Source organism: Ostrea edulis, chromosome 10 (genome assembly GCF_947568905.1).
Source record: "Ostrea edulis chromosome 10, xbOstEdul1.1, whole genome shotgun sequence".
In the NCBI taxonomy this organism is placed as follows: domain Eukaryota; kingdom Metazoa; phylum Mollusca; class Bivalvia; order Ostreida; family Ostreidae; genus Ostrea; species Ostrea edulis.
Window position 1 is genome coordinate 23498608 of NC_079173.1, and position 22437 is coordinate 23521044.

The 22437-nt window shown below is 34.9% G+C and overlaps 1 protein-coding gene across 1 annotated transcript; it reads right to left on the minus strand.

Moving 5' to 3' along the window:
- Positions 1–3015: 3015 nt before the first annotated feature.
- On the minus strand, positions 3016–22163 carry LOC125665571 (glucocorticoid-induced transcript 1 protein-like). Its single transcript, XM_048898274.2, has 8 exons — positions 21770–22163; positions 16442–16581; positions 15228–15341; positions 13019–13270; positions 12210–12263; positions 10079–10328; positions 7738–7879; positions 3016–7625 (listed from the first exon to the last, which is right to left on the minus strand). Exons 1-8 carry the CDS (start codon positions 21966–21968, stop codon positions 7460–7462), a joined length of 1317 nt encoding a protein of 438 aa, XP_048754231.1. The 5' UTR covers positions 21969–22163; the 3' UTR covers positions 3016–7459.
- Between the last annotated feature and the right edge of the window lie 274 nt (positions 22164–22437).

Sequence of the window (22437 nt, forward strand, 5' to 3'; positions counted from 1 at the left end):
TCATGAAAACAGGTGTTGGGGAAAACATGACTTAATTTCATGTTTCCTGGATTGGTGATGGTTGTATAAGAGTACTTTGCAAAGAGGAGTTTTTTCCAATGAAATATACAGCAACTTTTTTGGGGATACAAAATGGCTAGGTACCTGGAGATAATAACATCCAAGTACATTATAAAAGAAGTTTACTGTAATCCCACAATCCAGGCAGTCTGTGTAATCCTAACACATCCAGTCTTTGTAATCCCACAATCCAGAGTCTCTGTAATCCCACAATCCAGACAGTCTCTGTAATCCCACAATCCAGAGTCTCTGTAATCCCACAATCCAGAGTCTCTGTAATCCCACAATCCAGAGTCTCTGTAATCCCACAATCCAGGCAGTCTCTGTAATCCCACAATCCAGACAGTCTCTGTAATCCCACAATCCAGACACTCTCTGTAATCCCACAATCCAGAGTCTGTAATCCCACAATCCAGAGTCTCTGTAATCCCACCACATCCAGGCAGACCAACTGATCCTAGTCTGGATTCTGAGATCAGTGAAAGAGTTAATATGATGTTTGAAGAATCCAAGACCAATTCCTGCAAAATCATGTAAACAGCCTTTGTGGCACCAGTTTTTGTGGATTGCAAAATCTAATTTCAAAATTTTTGTAGGTACACCAAGATGTAATTTTGATTTTGTATATATATATATATATGATTTCTGTACACTGAAACAGAGTATAAAGCATCACCAAGATTTCAAATAATTGTGTTCCCATGGGGATCCTGGTTAGAATAGGTCCTCAGTACCCCTTGCTTGTCGCAAGAGGCAACTAAATGGGGCAGTCCTTCAGATAAGACCGCAAAAACCGAGGCCATGCGTCACAGTAGGTGTGGCACGATAAAAATACCTCCCTGCTCAAAGGGCATAAGCACTGAGCATGGGCCTAGATTTTAAGCCCTTCACCATCAATGGTGACATATCCATAGAGGTGAAAAATACTCAAGACATTAAACATACAATTAATCAAATACATAATGTACATTGGTTAGTTTTCCGCAAGAAATTTGGGGAAATTTAGCCCTCGTTGAAGATGTAGGAAAAAATACTATTAATTTTGGATTGTACAACCCAACCATTTCTATTCTTAGCCTCTTAGTATTCTAAATCTTTAGTTAAATCCTAAGAATTCAAAAAAAGTAGGTCAATGTGACCTACTTTTTGGTTTACACATTTTGAAAACCCAAGAAATATCAACTGACAAAGTTTGATGATTTTAAGCCTCAAATTCCAATCGTAGGTCATGGTGACCTACTTTTTGGTCAGCGAACTCCGAACATGCAAGACCCATCAACTGACAAAGTTTGATGACTGTAGGTCAAATAGTATCTGAAAAATATAAATATAACCGTCCAATTCCAAAAGTAGGTCAAGGTGACCTACTTTTTGGTCGACACCCTTTGAACATGCAAGACGCATCAACTGACAAAGTTTGATGACTGTAGGTCAAATAGTATCTGAAAAATATATAAATATAGCCGTCCAATTCCAAAAGTAGGTCAAGTTGACCTACTTTTTGGTCGAAACCCTTTGAACATGCAAGACCCAGCAACTGACAAAGTTTGATGACTGTAGGTCAAATAGTATCTGAAATATATAAATATAGCCGTTCAATTCCAAAAGTAGGTCACGGTGACCTACTTTTTGGTCGAAACCCTTCGAACATGCAAGACGCATCAGCTGACAAAGTTTGATGACTGTAGGTCAAATAGTATCTGAAATATATAAATATAGCCGTCAAATTCCAAAAGTAGGTCAAGGTGACCTACTTTTTGGACGACACACTCCGTAGACTCAAGATGCATCAACTGTCAAAGTTTGATGATTGTAGGTCAATTAGTGACTGAAATATATAAATATAACTGTCAAATGCCAAAAGTAGGTCACAGTGACCTACTTTTTGGTCGATACACTCCGAAGACTCAAGATGCATCAACTGACAAAGTTTGATGATTGTAGGTCAAATAGTGTCTGAAATATAGTAATTTAGCTGTCAAATACCAAAAGTACGTCACGGTGACCTACTTTTTGGTCGACACAAACTGAAGACTGAAGACACATCAACTGACAAAGTTTGATGATCCTAGGTTTTACAGTGCCCAAAATATGCATCTAAAATTGAAAATGTGAAATTTGAATATCTGCAAAATTCAAAAAGTAGGTCACTGTGACCTACTTTTTTATAAATATGTTTCAAGGCCTCAAGATGCATCAACTTACAAGATTTGATGATTTTAAACCTCTCGGTATTTGAAATAACAACTTAAATATATCTATAAATGATAAGCCATAAAATTCAGAAAGTAGGTCACGGTGACCTATTTTTCAGTTGACGCATTTCAAGGTCCCATGATCCACCAACTGACAAGTTTTGATGATCATAGGCTTCAAAGTGTCCAAGATATGCATCAAAATTAATTTTAAAATAAATACCTGCAAAATTCAAAAAGTAGGTCACCGTGACCTACTTTTGAGACAACTTGACACAAGGTCCTAAGATGCATCAACTGTCAAAATTTGATGATCCTAGTCCTTATAATGACTAAAATATCAAAGATTTAAGGAAATATAAATTTAGGTCAACTTTGAAGTGACCTTGAGACCACGCCCTCTGCCCCAGGGTAATGCCTTGAACAATTTTTAATCTACAAAATATGCTCATCCTTATGTGTAAGTTTGGTGATAATCTGCCCATTGGTTCTTGAGAAGATGATTTTTTAGCAACCACTACTTTTGTTTGTATTTTCTTGATTATCTCCCCTTGTTAAAGGGTCACATCCCTCTATTTAGTATGTATGAAAGCCCTTGGGCCAATGATACCCTGTAACAAATTTGAAAAAAATTGGCCAAGGGGTTCTTGAGTTATAGCCCTTTTTCTAAAAAGTTTACACACACCGCACAAATGGCCATAGCATTAGCTCTTTGAGCCTTCGGCTCAGAAGAGCTAAAAAAAAGAGATAAAACACATCATAAAATTATAAAAGATAACATTTTTATTTCTTCATTTCTTGAAAACAATTTCACAATTTGCAAACTTCACATTTCTAACAAGCAAAATATAGATTGAAAAAAATATGTCAAAGCAATCAAGTCAAAGTACGAAGGAAAAAAAATTGCTTCCTAACTTAAAATTTGAATATGACTTTTTGTACATTGTATTTACAAAACAATTAAAAAGTAACTAGTACAACTTATACATATCATTGATAATCAAAATTAATTATTTAAATACTTCTGGGATGGGGAGAACACTTAATCCCTTATTTATCCATATTAACAAATTTAAAATGTACACGAAATTGTATGTTCTGAGGTTTAACATAAAATTCGATTTCTTTTAAAATAAGACTGAACAAAGGCTGGAAGATACGTGGACATGTAGAAATGCCATTTTCTGATATGATTAATCTCCATATTCTATTTTTCAAAGGGAAGATAAAAAAAATATCTTCATTTTCTCTCAATCTTTTGCAAAATTCTTAAGCCCACTGGTGATCATTAATTACTTATAATATTTTTAGAACACAATTCACAGGCCTGTAAAATTAAATCAAGATAGTTATAATCATCAGGTTTTTCATAAATTGGATGATCAATTCCATGGAAATTAATTAAAACTTCAACAATTTATTGATCTTTTATTATATTAATAATTGGAATTTTTCTCTTTTAAAATTACTCTTTCAAGAATCATATTTATCAAAACAGAATATAAATTAAATAGATTAAATTTTAATATACATGTAAATAACTTAGCATTTAATAAATAAATGAACAACAATTATGTCTTGTGACCAACATTGCTTAAGTGGTCACTTTAGTCTGATGTAATGTCATGTACTTAGTCGTATCTTAAATATAAACTTAACTACCAGTATATAAGTATATTGCTGGACAAAGCGTCGGCTATTGCGCGAGGGTAGATCAGTAGGCCCTTTTTATAATGAGCCTATCATTTCTCTTCAATACACACTTCATGAAAGTTTACCAATAAGGAGCAATTTACAGGTAATATGGAACAAGTTACCTGTTCATTACATTAAAAAGAATACCATGTCCAAAAACAAAACAAAAACGAGCACAATAATTTAACAAGAGTCTGCCATTTTCCTCTCAGTTCTTTACATTATAACAAGCCAATGCAGTTGTCATTGTGAAATTACATTATGGGAAACAAAGACAAGGTTTTCCCTCTTCCAAAAAAGCAGTCCTTGTCATTTATTTCGCACTCCATTGTACAAAAAGACACTATTCATCACTACAAAACCTGCGCTTTCCTTAAAATGTCTTGTTCAACAACTGTGGTATTTGTACAGAAACTAAATTATCTCCACATTTCAATATCTACTCAATAAACATCAATAGAATCAAGTGTCAATTGACCAACTTTACAAATTCAAAAAAAAAAAAAATTAACACGCTTTTCATAGTTAAAAAAAAGAAAAAGTCAACTACATTACAAAAAGAATGAAATAATCATGGATACTCTATAGAGTGAAGCCATTACCCAAGCAGAAAAAAATACTGAAACATAATGACCAGCCATACACATGATTTGGGACAATTAAAAAAAACCCTCGGTGGACGGATCACTGAAATCAGAATGGTAGAGAGGCGAAATGATGGCGAAGCTTGTGTGGAGACTCGGAATGGACGGACGAAGAGGAGCGCCCTCTGCTGGGGGCATCCAACCACTATAACGGATGTTTTCTTTTCCCATACAAAGGAATAGGTTGCGATGAAATTAATTTAATACTAATCTTCATTTTCTTTAAAAAAAAAAAATCCCCATAAAAAAAATATGGTTGAAGTCACAATTTTTGTTTTCATATCATTAAAATTTTTAAAATTGTGTTTTTAAATCATTAATAAAACATGTTAAGAATATTGTACAAATGTACTATAAATAGTAACCATCATAAATATTGGCAGAGATCGTACTGTTAACAGTGTATGGGGTTAGAACAATCCAACAATATTTGGGTTGTAAATGTTGTACACACTAAACAGATGACTGGAGCTACATTGTAAAATCACGGATGGAGTCTGATGACAAATGGACAATAAATTGGCAGACAGATATGACAAATACTTGTGTGGAAGTAAAATAATTTAGAAAATACGCTTACTAAAGAATACAAATCATAACGTATATTCATGTAAATATTACATGTAGTACATTAAAACATGTTTATAGCCAAGTGTTGGAGAGAGAAGAATTTTGATTCGTTATAAACGTATTTCGTTATATCCAATAAGTTTATAATGATGTTTTAAAACTACAGGGAATGAAAATAACTTCGCTGTAAGCGTGAATTCATTACAAGTGTGTTCGCTGTAACCAGGTTTTACTGTATCTAAATAACTATTAATGATGCTACAATACAGTATGTGTACTTACTCCAGCATATACATAAAATTCCATGCAATCGGAGCCGATGCACCATTTGGCATTTGATTTAGCACTTCTTGTATGTATAATCATGGGTAAAAGATTTTCATATGGTAGCACAACCATCAACTTAGCACTTTCACTTTACCGCCAAAAACACTTAAACATGAACCCCACTTAAAGAAAGTACAAATATTGTGTTTTACATCGAAAGAAGCCTTACATTTGTGGATTTGAGCAAAGTGATCAAAATTAACATAGAAAAACACTCATCCAAGTCAAAATATACATCTTGCATTCACAAAAATTTATAGATCTTGAGAAGTTGAACAAAAAGGGTAGACTTTGTTTTACTTATCTAGGGAATGTAACAACATTTGGCAAAGCACTATACCGAGAAAACTCCAAACTTTCTCTGGGCCCAGAAACCAAGGTGATCACACTTCTCTACTGGTACTGAGTTTGTTTCCTTAAAACACAGCCCTTCCTGAAGTCCATTTAGTAGCAAAAGAAACCAGAGGTATTGGTAGCCATAATGAAATTTCCAATTCCTCTTACACATGTAGGTAACAACATTTCTAAAGGATGACTAGTCTACTTCGATGACTGGACACACAGCTATGACAGAGTTATGAAGGACTGCAAGTTTTTGGACAAACTTTTGATCAGGAAAGCTTTGTTGACGTCGAATACAGAATCTCAACAAAATCTGGGAAAGTGTTCCTAATTTACTATAAGTTTCTTTTCCCAATAGTAAATGTAAAACTCATTTAAACTTTAAAATTTGTCTTCCTATACAATAAAACCTAAAAAATATTTGTACAGCTATATCTTACATAAAATAATTTATCATCTTAATTGTGCATAAAATACTGACTTGTAAAGAAAACCCATCAACATATATCATGTTTTGTAAGAAAATCATCAAACAGTTCTGTACCACAACAATCCTGTATCAGTATAAAAATACTTCTATATATCTGTGAGAAAATATAATGTATTTCGAGTGAAGAAATGAATGGAAAGAAAATACAATGCATTTCAAGTGAAGAAATGAATGGGGAGAAAGTACAATGCATTTCAAATGAAGAAATGAATGGAAACGAGGTACTCTTTTGGCTGAATTAAAATTTCCCTTACATTTAATGCCAATTAAATGGAGACCTGCTGTAATTAAAACAGGAAAATACTTATCACCATACAATAACATTCAGTCACATACTAAAAATCCTAAAAACTTGGAATGTCTCTTGCACCATTGTGTAGTACATCTCTCCGTTAACACATTCAAAATCCACAGAAATCAAAATACCGAAGATCAGATTTTATTCACAAGACTGTTATTTTCTTGTAATTTTGTTAAAAATTAGAAGAAAAAAATCGGCTCTCTTAATATCATCTCTAACTTACATTTATAATATCAAGTGTACATGATCATGTCTTATCATGAAGAACTGAACGAAGAAAACACGAAGATAAAAGTCTCGTGAAAAATTCTTGATTTACAGTATTAGTTATTTTTGAAAAATGCCTTTTGTAAATCGCAAAACTAAGTACCTGGTAATGCCACATTACAGATGATACAAAAGAATTACAAAACTTAATACAAATCCTGACATCAACTGCAAAACCTAAACCAAAAACAAGGACCTGTAATATTACAGATCCAATTTTTCACACAAGTCGACAAAAAAAAAACCCCAACAACATGAATGTAACTAAACCTGCGCGCAGAAAGAGCCTGAACGGCAGAGATTATGAAGGTTTAGTATCGCTAGCTTTATCATGTTATTGCCTTCCCTCCCTGACAGTACAGAAGAGATTCTACTAAATAACGGGAACTAAAACAACTTACTATAACTCAATAATGACTTGTACATGTATAAAAGTTTTTGTAGTGTTACTCAAAACATAAAATAAAAAAAAAAATATTAATCACATTAAGACAAAGTGAAAAAAATATATATATCTATATATATATTCACAAGCGAAATACAGTCTGTTGGTCCCCTTAGAGTAAGACTACTCTAATGTAATGATCGGCTGTGTGGGTTGTGTCCCCTGATTTTTGTACATATTTCTGAGTGGACAAAAAGCCGAGTCAATACTTGGTTTAAACACATACTGGGATGTCTTGATTGGACAAGACAGCAGAGGTACTTTAATGGACGGCTGACTCACTGGCTTCCTGTAAATACACAGAATAAAACATAAAACAGGATTTGTCCATTTTCTAAATAAAGAATTTTCTTAAACAATTTGACCTTGCTCTCTAAAACGTTTGGAATCTCTTGACTTACTTGTCTTCTTCAGCATGCTCTGTGATGACTCGGATCTTTTCACAGCCATCTGGAGGCTCCCGGACAAATGAGTAGGATTTGTTTGGGCGTGGACTGGCGACCACCTTGAAGTGGGCATCTGGTGACTCGCATCCCTCTATATCTGTGGGAGACGGACCAAAACAATCAATTTCAAACCACAACACAAAGCAATCTTTAAACAGCTCAACATCACTGTCATTCTGCAACAGACTATCCCCACCCCACCCCTTCCATTATTTTCATAACTTGATGTGTGAAAAGATACAATGTTCGAAAGTTCTGAAACATGAAAATAGCTTCATATGCTTCGTTGAATGAAGAATCAAAATCTACTGCACTTGCACGTTTTGAGCTTTGTTTTATAATAATTCATGTTTAGTTGAAATGGTCCAAAGTTCAGTGTATGATGCAGGAAAATTAATGTACACAAACAGTGGCCTAAGAGACCAAATTTTGGAACTGTTTGTAATCCTCTAATTTCCATCAACTCAATACAAACTTCAATGGGTTGTATGATAGTTACAATCTTTACATCATCTTCCAATGTTTTTATTTTTATCTCCTATATCCTTATAGTGATAGTCATTTCCTCATAATAATGTGACGTAGTTGGGACAATGTGCATATGAATCTTGTCAAACATAGTATGTCTATTGCTTCATGAAGTATTGCCAATGCAGTTTATGCCCTTTATAAAATAATGTATTTTCAAAAAATGAAATTTATCTCTTTTAAAAATGTATGAAAGTCAGTCTTTTTTTCTTTTTTTTTCACAAAGTCCAAATCACCCTGGAAAGCAGGGGCCCTAAATATCATGAGGCAGAGAACATCATCAATGTGGGGCCCTAAATATCACGAGGCAGAGACCATCATCAATCGATTGATTGATGTTTTCCGCTACACTCAACAATTTTTCAGTTATATGGTGGCGCCCAGTTTTTAGTGGTGGAAGAGAGAACCCATATACAATGTACCTGGGAAGAGACCACCGACCTTCCAAAAGTTAACTGGGAAACTTTCTCACTTACCGGCACGAGCGGGATTCGAACCCACGCCGACAGAGGTGAGAGACCGTGTGATTTTGAGCGTGATGCTCTAACCACTTGGACACGGAGGCCCCTCATCAATGTGGGGCCCTAAATATCATGAGGCAGAGACCCTGAAATTCACAATTTTTGTTTCCTTTACTCCATATTAGTAATTTACCAACAATGATTGAAATTGGTTCAATTCTTTCTGAAAAGAAGCTGAAAATGTTCAAAAGTTTGTGGACAATGACAGACAAATACAGAGAACTCAAGTAGCCATATAAGACATAAGGATTGTCTGGACTCCCATCATTGTGTCAATTAGCACATGCCTACAATAATAATCAATTGCTCAAAAGCCAATTAACACTTATAAAGTCATTTGCTTAATCATACAGATAGTAGATGTATTTGCACGTGTATCTCTCGTATCAGAGGGATGATGTTTCTTGGTTGCCTTATTAACCATTTTCATCATGTAGAATGCTGTGGTTATATCCATTTTCATGGCGATCAAACGTTGATGTTTTTCCAACATATGTGAATTATTTAAACATGATAAATTCATAGAACGCTTTCCTTTATTACTCCCTCTTACATAAAACTGTACTTAGATATTTTGTTGAACATATTAATGGCAAACTAACAACTCCACTTCATGACAAATGGGATGACTTCAGCTTCTCCATCAACTTCCCATATTTATGTAGCAATATTCCATTATCACCCGCATATGGTGTTTATGTCCATCAACTGATTCGATACACAAGAGCTTGTTCTGCATATGATCACTTTTTAAATCAAGCAGGCTACTGACAAAGAAGCAGATGTTACAGAAGCTTCAACAGTCTCATTTAAAGTCAACATTTAGCAAATTCTATAGTTGTTATAACGATCTAGATTGACAATAAAGTTTGTCATTGGGTCAAATGCTGTCTAACATATTTTAAACCAATTGTTAAACTGTTCTGAACACACTGGTTTGACTGCAGGTTGGTCCCTTTGCCTGAACGAGATTTAGGGCTAACAGCGGGTGTGACCAATCAACAGGTAATGCTTACTCTTCCTAGGCACCTGATCCCACCTCTGGTATGTCGAAGAGTCCATGTTTGTCCAACTCTTAATTTGGTATTCCTCATGGAAGTTATGAGAATGATCACTGTTTGTTATCTTCACTTTTTTACTTATTAAATTCATTGACAACTGGTGTTCAAAGAATAATGCAGAAATCACATTAAACCACAAAAATATGACCCCATGAAAATAGCCTACACCAATTCTATCAAACTTACCTTTCTCAGGCCTCTCGTTACCGGAGTCGGCCCCACTGGATGGACGTGACGAGTCCATGTGGCCCGGAATGATGGGCATCGCAGGGCTACAGGACTGCGACCCACTCCCTGAGCTTACATCGTCAACACTGATAGAGGGCGTTCCCGTATCCAAGACCCCAGAGGGTGTCTGAGTGTCCACGCTGCGAGTACTACTGGTCCTGTGTACTGGTTCTGGTACTGGAGCTCGATGTCCATCAGGAATATCAATCTGTAACCAAGGACTACTTCAGTCAATAGAAGCACTACAGAAATAATTAACTTAACCTATCCCCAGGGGCTAGAACACTGGACCAAGTAGCCACAAATTTATCAATTTTGGTAAAGGGTGAAGTACTTCCTGTATTCATGCAATCAGTTTGCCTGCGATTTACATATGCCATGATAAAATGTCAAAGGTGTGATGTGTTTTCAATGTAAGACCAACTTAGCCTATCCTTGAGCCTGAATTCAAAATGTTGGTAGATGGCAAAGTGTTTATTATATTGATAATGAAATAGTTTGCCTGCTAACTGTCCATGAGTAGAGAGGAAGATTAATAATTTTAATATATTTTCAATATATTGCCAACTAATCTTCACCCTCTGAACTCTGAACCCAGAAGCCATAAATTTCATAATTTTTGCAGAGCGCCTCACCATGTATTCAGTTTTTTATACTTCAAGATGTGCAGGGGTAGAGAAAAGCGTTTTTTTTTAAAGATTATTCAAGTACATTTTCACTTTATGATCATTTTGGCCCTATTCTGGAAATAGAACCCCTGCCCTTGGGGTCATTAAAAACACAACTTTTGTAGAGGGCCTTTTTGCTTTTCCTGACCATGCATTCAATTAACCAAAAAGATGAGCAGGAGTAGAGAAGATTTTCAGAAATTAAGTACATTCTCATTTTATGACTATTCTGGACCTAGCCTGCAGGCAGAACCCCAGCTCTGAGTGTTTTGGTAGAGAGTCCCATGCTCTTTCTAACTAGATGTGCAGGAGCTTAATATGTATATGTTCGCTACATACATGTATGTCTATCTTGGCCTCACCCTTCAGATAGAATCCCTGCCCTAAGCATCATGAAAAACAAAATATTTGTAGAGGGCCTTATGCTCTACCTAACCATGTATTCAGTTTATCTTCAGTCCGATTAAAATCAGAACACAATACTCATTATCCGAACAATAGGATAATGAGTATGGAGTCTGATTTTAATCAGACTGGTTTATCTTCAAGATGCGCAGGAGTAGAGTTTTGTTTATTGCTGTTTATCGCAATTTCAGAGAGATCATTTTCCTTTTCGATACTTGCTTTAGCGCTTCATGAAAAGCATGCTGGCGGAGTGGTTGCTGTTCACACCTTCAAGTATTTACATTTGACTTTCATTTCTGTCAGAACATTCCTAGTTGTTTGTTTGTTTTGCTGTTTTCCGCCACACTCAACAATTTTTCAGTTATCTGGTGGCACCCAGTTTTTGTTGGTGGAAGAGAGAACCCAGATACGATGTACCTGGGAAGAGACCACTGACCTTCCGAAAGTAAACTGGGAAACTTTCTCACTTACCAACGCGAGCGAGATTCGAACCCACGCCGACCAGAGGTGAGAGGCCATGTGATTTTGAGCTTGATGCTCTAACCACTCAGCAAAAAAGATTTTCAAAATTTTGTCATTTTCAGCAGTTTCTTCCCACCCCCTGGGGTAAAATGATGACGAAAATCACAATTTATGTTCATTTCATCCCTATTATGCTTCATGTCGAGCTTAAAGACAATGCATTGGCCTAGTAGTATTCAAGAAGATAAAAATATTCAATTGTCAATGGACGAAGTATGATGGACAACAAAGAAGACCAATGGCAATAAGTCACCTGAGTGACTCAGGTAACACAAAAATAGTTTTAGTAGAAAGACCTCAAGGGGAAAAAATTAAATCCTCCTAGATCTACAGATCAGCAGTTGATGCATTAACCCCCTGAGCTACCCAGTTAAGCAGTTATATCTTCATTCATGCTTCAAAAGTCGGTCATTATGACACTGTGACAATCCTCCTTAAGAAAATATGGTGTCAGTTTTTGTACAATGAACTTACAGACAATACATCAGACTTACTCTTTCTGTGTCCTCGTTGTCATCAATGTTCTTAAGCACCAGTTTCTCTATCTCCTGAAAAAAATTCAAAAACATTCGATTCTAAATCAGAGCAACTTAACAACTGTTAAACTCAATTAAATGTGCTTCAATGATGGAAATAGAATGCACTTGTATCTCAAAGAAAGTCACCATGTGCTAAATGCATCAAGATGAAAGCATTAATGCTGTAAATAATACCTGTGGGGTTTTTTTCATTAACATACATAGATTTAAGTGAAGTTGTCAGACTATCAAAAAGCAATTTCTGAGTTTTCCAAAAGTTGTTTCCCTTAGTTGAACTCTTACGTACAGTGAGATACAAAATGTTTTTGTACAAACACAGTGGGTACAAATGCTTATTGCTTCCTTTAATTCATTACCTAAAGGATGATTACCAGCTGTCATGCAATTAATTACCTGAACACCTGGGAAACACAAAGTTAGCAAGTTTACGAGAGATTGAAAATAAAATAGCTCACACAAAAATCCAATAATCATCCTCTTCCTTTAATAAAAGTAGCACTCGAGTTGAAGAGGAAATACATAATAATTTCATATTTAATTTAATGACCTAATTCAAACAAATTATTCTTGATATGGTCAGTTTAATGTATACCTATGGCTGATATAAACAAAATTTACGCTTTCATACCTTTTTATTATTATCTACAGAACTAGTCTATGATATATATGTACACATCTTGTACCCACCCATGAGGTCAATAGAATACTGAATGTATCTCCATCACAGAAGAGCTAATATCTTAAACTTAAAACCTGACACATACCATACTGAGACCCTCCACACTATTCCTTTGATATCTAGACATGTTCTTCGGGGACGGGATATGAGCAGGGATCCCCAGAGGCTTGGAGGTCCGGATTGGCACAGTGAGGTTCTGGAGGGATGCGGGGGCGGTGAAGTTCTGGAGGGATGCGGGGGCGGTGGCTGACAGAGCATCGTGACTTGCAGGGACTGGACTTTGTCGAGCTTTGTGGCTGTCTGTCTTGCTGGATTTCTGTAACCTTTGTCTAATGGCCTGAAAACACACAGCAAAGCATTTAAACAATTTCAGTTGTATATCAAACTAAATCTAAATCTTCTTCCCACAAATGCACCTTGTAAATTCCAATAGAACTTGCTTTTATTTTACAAAGGGTTTTCCGTCCCGTGCGGATCTGGGTAAGAATAGGTCCTCAGTACCCCTTGCTTGTCATAAGAGGCGACTAAATGGGGTGGTCCTTCGGATGAGACCGCAAAAACAGAGGCCCTGTGTCACAGCAGGTGTAGCAGGATTAAGATCCCTCCCTGCTTAAAGACGGTAAGTGCCGAGCATAGGCCTAAATTTTGCAGCCATTCACAGGTAATGGCGTTGTCTCCATATGAGTGTAAAACTTTCAAGAGGGACCTTAAACAATATACAACCAACAACAAAGGGTTTTTCTAACATGTATTGGAATACAATCTAACCTAAATGATTGACATGAACAGTAATGTTCTATGGAAATATACATTATAATAGGTAACACATCACAAGATGTAAAAATCAATATATGCACCCAGGGGTGCATGAGCCGAGTTGCATGGGATACATTGTAAAGTCAGGAATGATATGGCATATTTATAATTGTGAAGAACTAATTTCAGTTTTAAACTTTTCGAGTTACTGTCCAGAAACCATATTTGTCTGAAGTTTTCAATCTATTTTCGATCACTGTGACCTTGACCTTTGACCTTTTTTCTCCAAAATCAATAGGGGCCTTGCTTTGCTGGTATCCAACAATATATCCAAGTTTCATTTGATTCAAGTTTTAAAAAAATTGAATTATCCTCCGGAAACCAAAATTTTTTGGAATTTTAAATCTATTTTTGGTCACTGTGACCTTGACCTATTTTCTCCAAAATCAATAGGGGTCTTCCTTACCTAGTACCCATCAATATATCAAAGTTTCATTTGATTCGGATTTAAACTTTCTGAGTTATCATCCGGAAACCAAATTTTTCTGAAATTTTCATTCTATTTTCGGTCACTGTGACCTTGACCTTTGACCATTTTTCTCCAAAATCAATAGGGGTATTCCTTACCTGGTACCCAACAATATATCAAAGTTTCATTTGATTAGATTGTAAACTTTTCAAGTTATCATCCGGAAACCAATTGTTGACGCCCAACCGCCCACCTGCATCACCAAACCAATAGCCGAGTTCAACTTCGTTGCAACTCGGCTAAAAATTACTCTACCCAATAGGTACTGAATGACAATGTGATACAGTGTTAAATGTAAATTGGGTTTTAAACAAATGTAAACAAGGAAGTCGTGTGTAGTGATAAAACAATTTTAAATAATTTGCCGATGATCGATTGTCGGTCTTTCAGAGATCTATGATACTACTAATTGATTACAAAGTAAAAGTCACCGACATCATTGAACACCCCCCCCCCCCCCCCTCCCTTTCTTGGGAAATCATTTCAGTTTTGTTTAAATTTCCTTTTCTTTATGTCAAACCCGATAAAAAAAAAAAAAACAAGCAAACAAAATGGTGTGAGAAGTGAAGGACAGTAACAGAAACATTAAACAGTCAGATAAAGGTTTCTGTCTCTGATATTTTTGGGACATTTTGTGCTCATGAATAAATTCCTTTACTTGATATATTGAAATTCTGATTTATTTATCTGTGAAAAAAAGAAACAAAGAAGAATTCAAATGTATGGTTCACAATCTGTTATCTATTTTGAGAGGGGAAAAAACATTTAAATGACAATTCCAATTATAATTAATTATTAATCTATTACATATGCCCAATTATTACTGATTAACGATCATGGTTTTTGGTCTGATTGCCCATCACGGTATATGATTAAAAGGATTAAACTAATGATTCTAAGTTCACATGAACCCATACTAAATGGATATTGAACTTCAAATCACACTTGCATGATAATCAATTCAATCAATTACAATCCACCATCTCTCAAGTTTTACATATTTACTTACTGCCAACTGGTCACCAGGTCCAAATGACCTGGATCGTCGATGATCTTTAGACTTTTTCTTTTGTTTTTTGTCATGCTTGTGAGAACTATGTCGAGAGACATCTGCCTCCTCTGTCTGTAAAAAGCATGAAAAGTACACAAGCCTCGTCCACATGGTAAAACAAACCTTATTTTTACTGCAGTATAATATTCGTTAATTTTACTTTATGCCCAAACTAGGAGTGAATCAATATAGATATTGGTACATTGATAATGTACCAGTATACAGCAGCTGCTGTGTAATGATACACGATAATGATACAACGATATGAAGTCGGGTTAGAAAATTAAGCTTTTTAAGATCGGGATCAGAGTCTAAATAATCCATTATCAAAGAAATCACTAGTAGAGTTTAGGGGTATTTTGATAAAAAATAAGGCAGCAGTGTGCAGTGTATGTTCAGAGACTGCACCGACAGGCATGACTAACTTGATTGGTGCATCTATAAATAAAACGTAGATTTTTAAACAAAGGTGTATCAACAAACTTGAATATATATATACTATAGTGGGACGTATGTTTGTTATGTCATCATTAATAGGCCGTGTATAAGTCAATCTCGGGTGTCTCGAGATTTCACCTAAATGGGTACTTCTGCTATCCTTGCGCTATAAGAAGAATTTTTAGGAATTTCCCTAGTAGACATATTCCATGGTGTGAATGAATTTGAATCTACTCTACATGAAAGATGCTTTTATATATATATATATATATATATATATATATATATATATATGTGTGTGTGTGTGTGAAGCTTTACGGAGGATTTCTGTGTTTTCTTTTCATATTTTTTTAATATATATATAGAGAGAGAGAGAGAGAGAGAGAGAATAATTCTTAAATTGACAAATTGTATCCTTGTTCTTGTGGAATTTTTTTTTAACAACCACAACAGAGGTTCAAAGTTTTAAACCCCTTTGAAGCAGACATGACCTTTCATTTGCTGAAATTCTAATCCCCTATGCCATTGAAGGATATGCTTTGTGGCAAGTTTGGTTGAAATTGGCAGAATGGTTTTGGAGGAGAAGTCAAAAACATGAAAAGTATGTACAACATTTACATACATGTATAGAAATCTTCAATTTACTCTAATACGCATTCCTTATATATCTAACACAATGATTACATCAAACATTCTTTCAACTCCCAACAACAAAATGATTTGCAATTTCTTACCTGAGTACAGGCATCGACCTTGAAAGTGGCTGTTGCAAAGAACTCTGGTGACGGCCACTGGCCCTTGAGATAGATGGCCTCTAGTGACCCAGTCCTTTTTAGAGGACTGCTGTTCACTTTAACAGCTTTTGGACGTTCAACTAGAAGATAAAGTTACCCCTCTCAATATAAATCATCATTATCATTTGCAAACAAGATGTGTTTGTGAAACACTGATGCACTGGTATACCGTATAAGTAATTCTGGTAAACCAAAGAAAGGTCTTGTCACAAGAAATACACATACATGTGATAAATAACATTAATTAAAGTTCTATCACTAACAAAATTCTAAAAAAAGGTTTTTTTGAAAGTAGGTCAAAATCCTAGGTCTAGGTCATGAGGTCAAACATTTTGATACCAAATATGAAAACCCTACAACTACCCATTCAAAAGTTATGGCCAGGGTTAACATGGTTAAACAATCTAACTAAAATCAGATCCTAGAATATGCTCACAATCGCTACAATAGGATCTGACATAACCCCATAAGGGGGTCACGTCCGCATGACCTTTCGCTTGGAATATTCATGAGAACTATCAGCCAGTCAGATTGCGCCATACAGACAATGATGGCTATTTAGGCGGTTCCTGGCAATTCGTAAACAAATTGCTGTAATCTCTCCCCCACAAAGTTTATTCCACACTGTAAAATTGTATATTCTCGCATAATGAATTTTAAACTTTTGCAATAATGCCTAATCTATTCCGTTCATACAAACAACAAAACGTACGATATGAAATACACCCAAATTAAATGAATTGTGAATTCCGATTTATGTATGAATAGGGATGGGTACGATTTGAATAGTTTTTAAGATGGTTTACTTAAATAACGCGAGGAATATAACGCCAGTCAACGTAAACGGTGCATTGTGACGTCGCATCTAGCTGTGATGTGTTTTCTTTCAAACCAAACAATCGCAGCCATTTTCCTTGAATTGTGAACACCGACGATTTCAAAGCCGACACGCTGATTGGCTGACATAAAGTTCATCTGAACATGACCCCTAATCGGGTTATGTCAGATCTACTTACGCAGAGTATACGGAGCAGATCTAAGAAGTCTGATTTTAATTAGGTTGCATGATTAAAGTTCGTCAAATTCGAAGATCACAAGGTCAAAAGTTTTCTACCTAAAGAAAGGTCTTATTACTAGTAATATGCATGTGAAATATGTAAGCCCCATCTCCATCCACTCAAAAGTTATGGCCAAGGTTAAAGATTTTGCGGACAAACAAAAAGACAGACCAAAACTACAAGCCCCAAATCTCTGATTACAGGAGCATAAAAAGTGGCATTTCTTGAGGATGGGAAGGGGGACAATCTAATTAAAATCACCTGTTCTGGTTCTGTTTACTTTTGTCCATACACAGTTCACTGAACACAAACAGATGACGCCCCTTCTGCGTATACTTAATTCGATGATTCATGACCTCCATGCTTAGTTTCGTTTTAGAAGAATTATGATATTTAAATCAAATACAATAAATCACATCATCATATTTATCTTATGATAAAAACAAATTCTAATTCACACAAATTTACAATTAAGATTTCAAATATTTAAAATCAAATTTTATTATTAAAAGGTAATAAAAGCACCAAGAAGAAAAAATATGGCAGCTGATACTGATTTTTTCATCAGACTCAGTCCTGTATTCAATTTTTTTCTACTGACCCAACCTAAATTTTACTGTGACAGTCAGGGAAAAAAACATGGTTGATCGATCCAGTGAGTGACTTTTGCATACACTGATTATAGGGATGAATGGTCATCATGGGGGTGGGGATGTATATAGTCTAACTAGTAATTAGTTAAAACAATATGAATAAATAGCTATAATCTGATGGACTACTATACATATATATTAACAACTTTAGGTTAACTGAAACTGGCGAACAAGTTGGAATGGCACTAACAAATACACAAAGTACATCGTGTATGGTTAATTTAACTGTTCAAGTATTAATGCAATTTTTTAAAAGTTTGATTCAAGTCTGTTAAAACCCTTTCACACAAAATACAGTATGATGTAAGGGAAAATCGTTTCTCATTCTTTGATATTCATGATCAGAATCAGATTTAGCTTGGCTTTTTTTTGGATCTTTAAAAGTGGATTGACAAAACAACAACTACTTCATTCAGGGCTTGAAACTAACTTTTTATGTCACCAGTCTAGCCAGACTGATAGGGTATACTTTCAACCAGTCTGCAGAAATATTTACCAGTCCACCAGAGTTTTCCAGAAATAATTAAACATACTTCATTAATGTTATTAAAATAAAATAATGGAATTTAACTCGATATGCCTCAGACAATATTGTAACACTTAAATGTGATATTTATATAATTTACTAATCAGGTTCGTCTGATATCTACAGAGGAATGCCAAATTGCATATTTTTCAAGATTCGATAAGTAGCCCGGTTTTCAAAAATGATGTTTTAGAAAATTGACCAGTCCCATCGGACTGACTAAAACAAATGTCAGTCAGTCCACCAGACTTTTAACCAGTCACAGACTGACGGGTATATGTTAATTTCGAGCCCTGTCATTTATTTTCTTCGCATATGATTTGGTGTTTACATTTTAGTGATCAATAATATACCCACGTACATATTATGCATGTTATGAAATTATTTTCATAAAATATTTTGGCATTCTTGAAGAACATTATAAAATATCATATATCATAATCTGACATATATATATATAGATTCAGTATACAGGGCGGGTCCTTTTAAAATGATGATCAACAATCTGATCATTATTGAATATACATCTATATATATATATATATATATATATATATATATATATATATATACGTACAGCATCATTATGATTAGTGTTGAATAATCGGGAAAATTTCATAATCGATAATCGGTCAAAATCGGAAGAACTAGATCGATCAATGATCGATATAATCGGTATTTACATGTAGTTAATAAATGTTCATTATTTTTGGGTTATTTCCTTTTAGTTTTACGGATATGTGCAACATACACACATCTATTAGCTTATTTACGAGGGATGAAATGGTTTTTTTTCTAGCCATGACATCCAGATTGGCTTTAGTTTAGTTTTAAGAAACCTTAAATTTTCAGACGTCCGACTTTGGTTTCCATGGGTTGGGATATATACAAGTTATCAACTAATCCGAGATTCCTCCGACTCTTACCCCGCTTTTATATCGTGACATGTGCGGGAGAGAGTCAGAGTGGACTCTATAATGAAAAGTGGGAATTCAGCGACACCAGCTACTGTTGCTGCACTGCCTACCTTTTACAACTTTATTTCGTGGATTTACCATCCAAGATACATGGATTCGGTTATCGGATGATTATTCTACAAGTTAACCATGACTAAACTGATGCTATTGCCGTGTAAAAAGCTCTATCACTGACGAATGAAGCATCACTTTGACTTTGGTCGCCTCCTCACCATTCGAGTTTTTGCGCATGACGTCAGCACACAAATTTCTAATCAGAGTCAAATTAACCATGATTAACCTGAGGAATACTCATCCGATAACTGAATCCTATCTAGATCTGCGAAATAAAGATGTAAACGGTAGGCAAAGCAGCGACACTAGCTGAATTCCCACAAGTCTTTTCATTATTGAGTCCGCTCTGACTCTCCCCCGCACATGTCGTAATATAAAAGCGGGGATAAGAGTCAGAGGAATCTCGGATTAGTTATCAACTTCATAATTATTGAGTTGATTTCAATATCCATGATGATGATAGTATCTAAAGCCTTCTTCCTTTTCAAATGTATTGAATGATATATACGTAGTTGATTCGTTTATAATAGGATTGTGTTCAGGCGACAATCGATTATGAAAAATGCAATCGATAATCGGAATCGACGAGCCAAAAACGATCGACAATCGATTGTCGGCGACAATCGTTTCATCACTAATTATGATACAATCTATTTGTATTTTTGTATACCAAATCCCAAAAGATTGGTTGTCAAATGATATAAAAATTTAGACATTTAAAACACAGTTTACCATAATAAGAGTAAACATGGTAAATATATATCTCATTCTAATTTATATTCAGTCACTTCAATTAACAGGTAACACATGTATGTTAACGACCCAGTACTGACATTCCATAAATAATGATAGTAATATGTAGTTTGTTCTAAAAGTGTTCATGTTTCTTTGGATTTAAGATATCTATAAATTCAAACTCTGATGCAAAATGTATCGTTTAAAATACACATTCAATCTACAAAAACAAAAGAAATCCACTTTACCTACCTACCTCTACCCAGACTTAAAAAACATGGTCAGGTTAGGGGAAACAAAGATATTTTTAATAATGGACTTCTATGTTAGCAGAAACACATCTATTATCCTCTTCTTTTTTTCTTTTTTTTTTTTTTTGTTATCCTTAATACATTCTAAGAGATCCTGCATGTTTTAAAAATTAGAAAGTCTCATCCCCAAAGAGGAAATTTCCACATCACCTACACACTTAGTATTACAGGTAAGTTAACCTACACAGGCTTAGTCATTACTGCTAGCAACAATATAAGAAAATAACGAATTTTGTATTTAATTTTTTCTTCTACAAATTCATACATAGTTTTGCTTTACCACAGAACAAGTGGTGCATATTTATCAGGTATATATACTTTATTTCAATAAAAATTGTTAATTGATGCTGGTGGATAATGGGACTTGTGAATTTTTAATGTGTTTTTCAAGATATGACACATCTATTGATCTTAGTATTGTCAATACTTAATAGCATAAGTCATACAGGTTAGGAATTTCTCATGATTACTATACACTATACATGTTGATCTGATCTTCCCTAGATCTCTAGCCATCATTTCTTTTAATATTAAAACATAAAAAATGGAATATAAATATTAAATAATATACAAAATTGAGTAAAGAATGTGATTCTAGTGAATTTTTTTTATTGAATCAACATTGAAATCGTTGTCTACAAAGAGACTAGAATTGGCACTATGCCAACATTTCGCCCATTTTCATAATTGTGACCTCAAAAAGATTTTAGTTTACACACACAAATTCTGATAATTAAAAGATACACTGTGAAAAGAAATCTTACAAACTCCAAGTGATATGTAGATAATTGTCTTTTCTAGGGAGGGTCTCCTGGCGATTGCAGTTTATATGTTAGATAAAAAACATATTCGTTCGAAAATGGTGCTATGTATTTGACATTTTGACACAGCTCCCAAAAATATTGGCACGGTGCCAACACGATACATTGCACGTTGTTTAAGTTAAAATATTACCTTTAAAACTCGGAGAATTTGGTGACTTTCTTTCTGGGGAATAGTTGGACTCTGGAGATCTTCTTGGCACCCACGGGGTTGGTGAGGACGGACTTCTACGAGTTGGACTACTCTTCAATGTGAAGGGTTGCACGGCTTTCATAGGCCGCATCGTTGAGGGCGACGCGTTCTTGCGTACTCGCTGCGGTTGTGTAGACATAATTTCACAAATTTATCCAAAAAATTAAATGAGGATAGTTCATACACACCCTAAACAACACAAAGAGTCTTTAGCCTTCCATTTAACACACAATTTTCGTCTCAAATACAGTCAACCTAAGTTTGGCAGACTTTCCACACAAAAATTCAAACCACGTGATATTCTTGTGGTATTTCATTGGATGAAACCTCAAGTGCTATGGGCCTGTAAAGTTTATTTCAGTCTATTATTGTTTACGTATAATATTAGTGATCAGAAATGCAAATGAATTATCCTGTAAGCTACATGTAAATATCCATTCACATTACAAACGTTTTGTTTGAAACAGATAATCTTTTTAATCATTTTAAAAGCAGTGTGCACACTGTCTGAAAACTACTCCTAAATAATCTGGGAGTATTCGTTAAAGTGTATATATTGTAGGTATATAGATGAATTCAGAATCAAACATTCATCAATTAAATTGTAG

Coding starts and splice junctions, on each gene's coding strand:
- LOC125665571 (XM_048898274.2), bottom strand. CDS start 21,968: ATGTCTACACAACCGCAGCGAGTACGCAAGAACGCGTCGCCCTCAACG. Junction 16,582..21,769: donor AAATTCTCCGAGTTTTAAAG/GTAATATTTTAA, acceptor TTTATCTTCTAG/TTGAACGTCCAAAAGCTGTT. Junction 10,329..12,209: donor ACAACGAGGACACAGAAAGA/GTAAGTCTGATG, acceptor CCTTGGTTACAG/ATTGATATTCCTGATGGACA.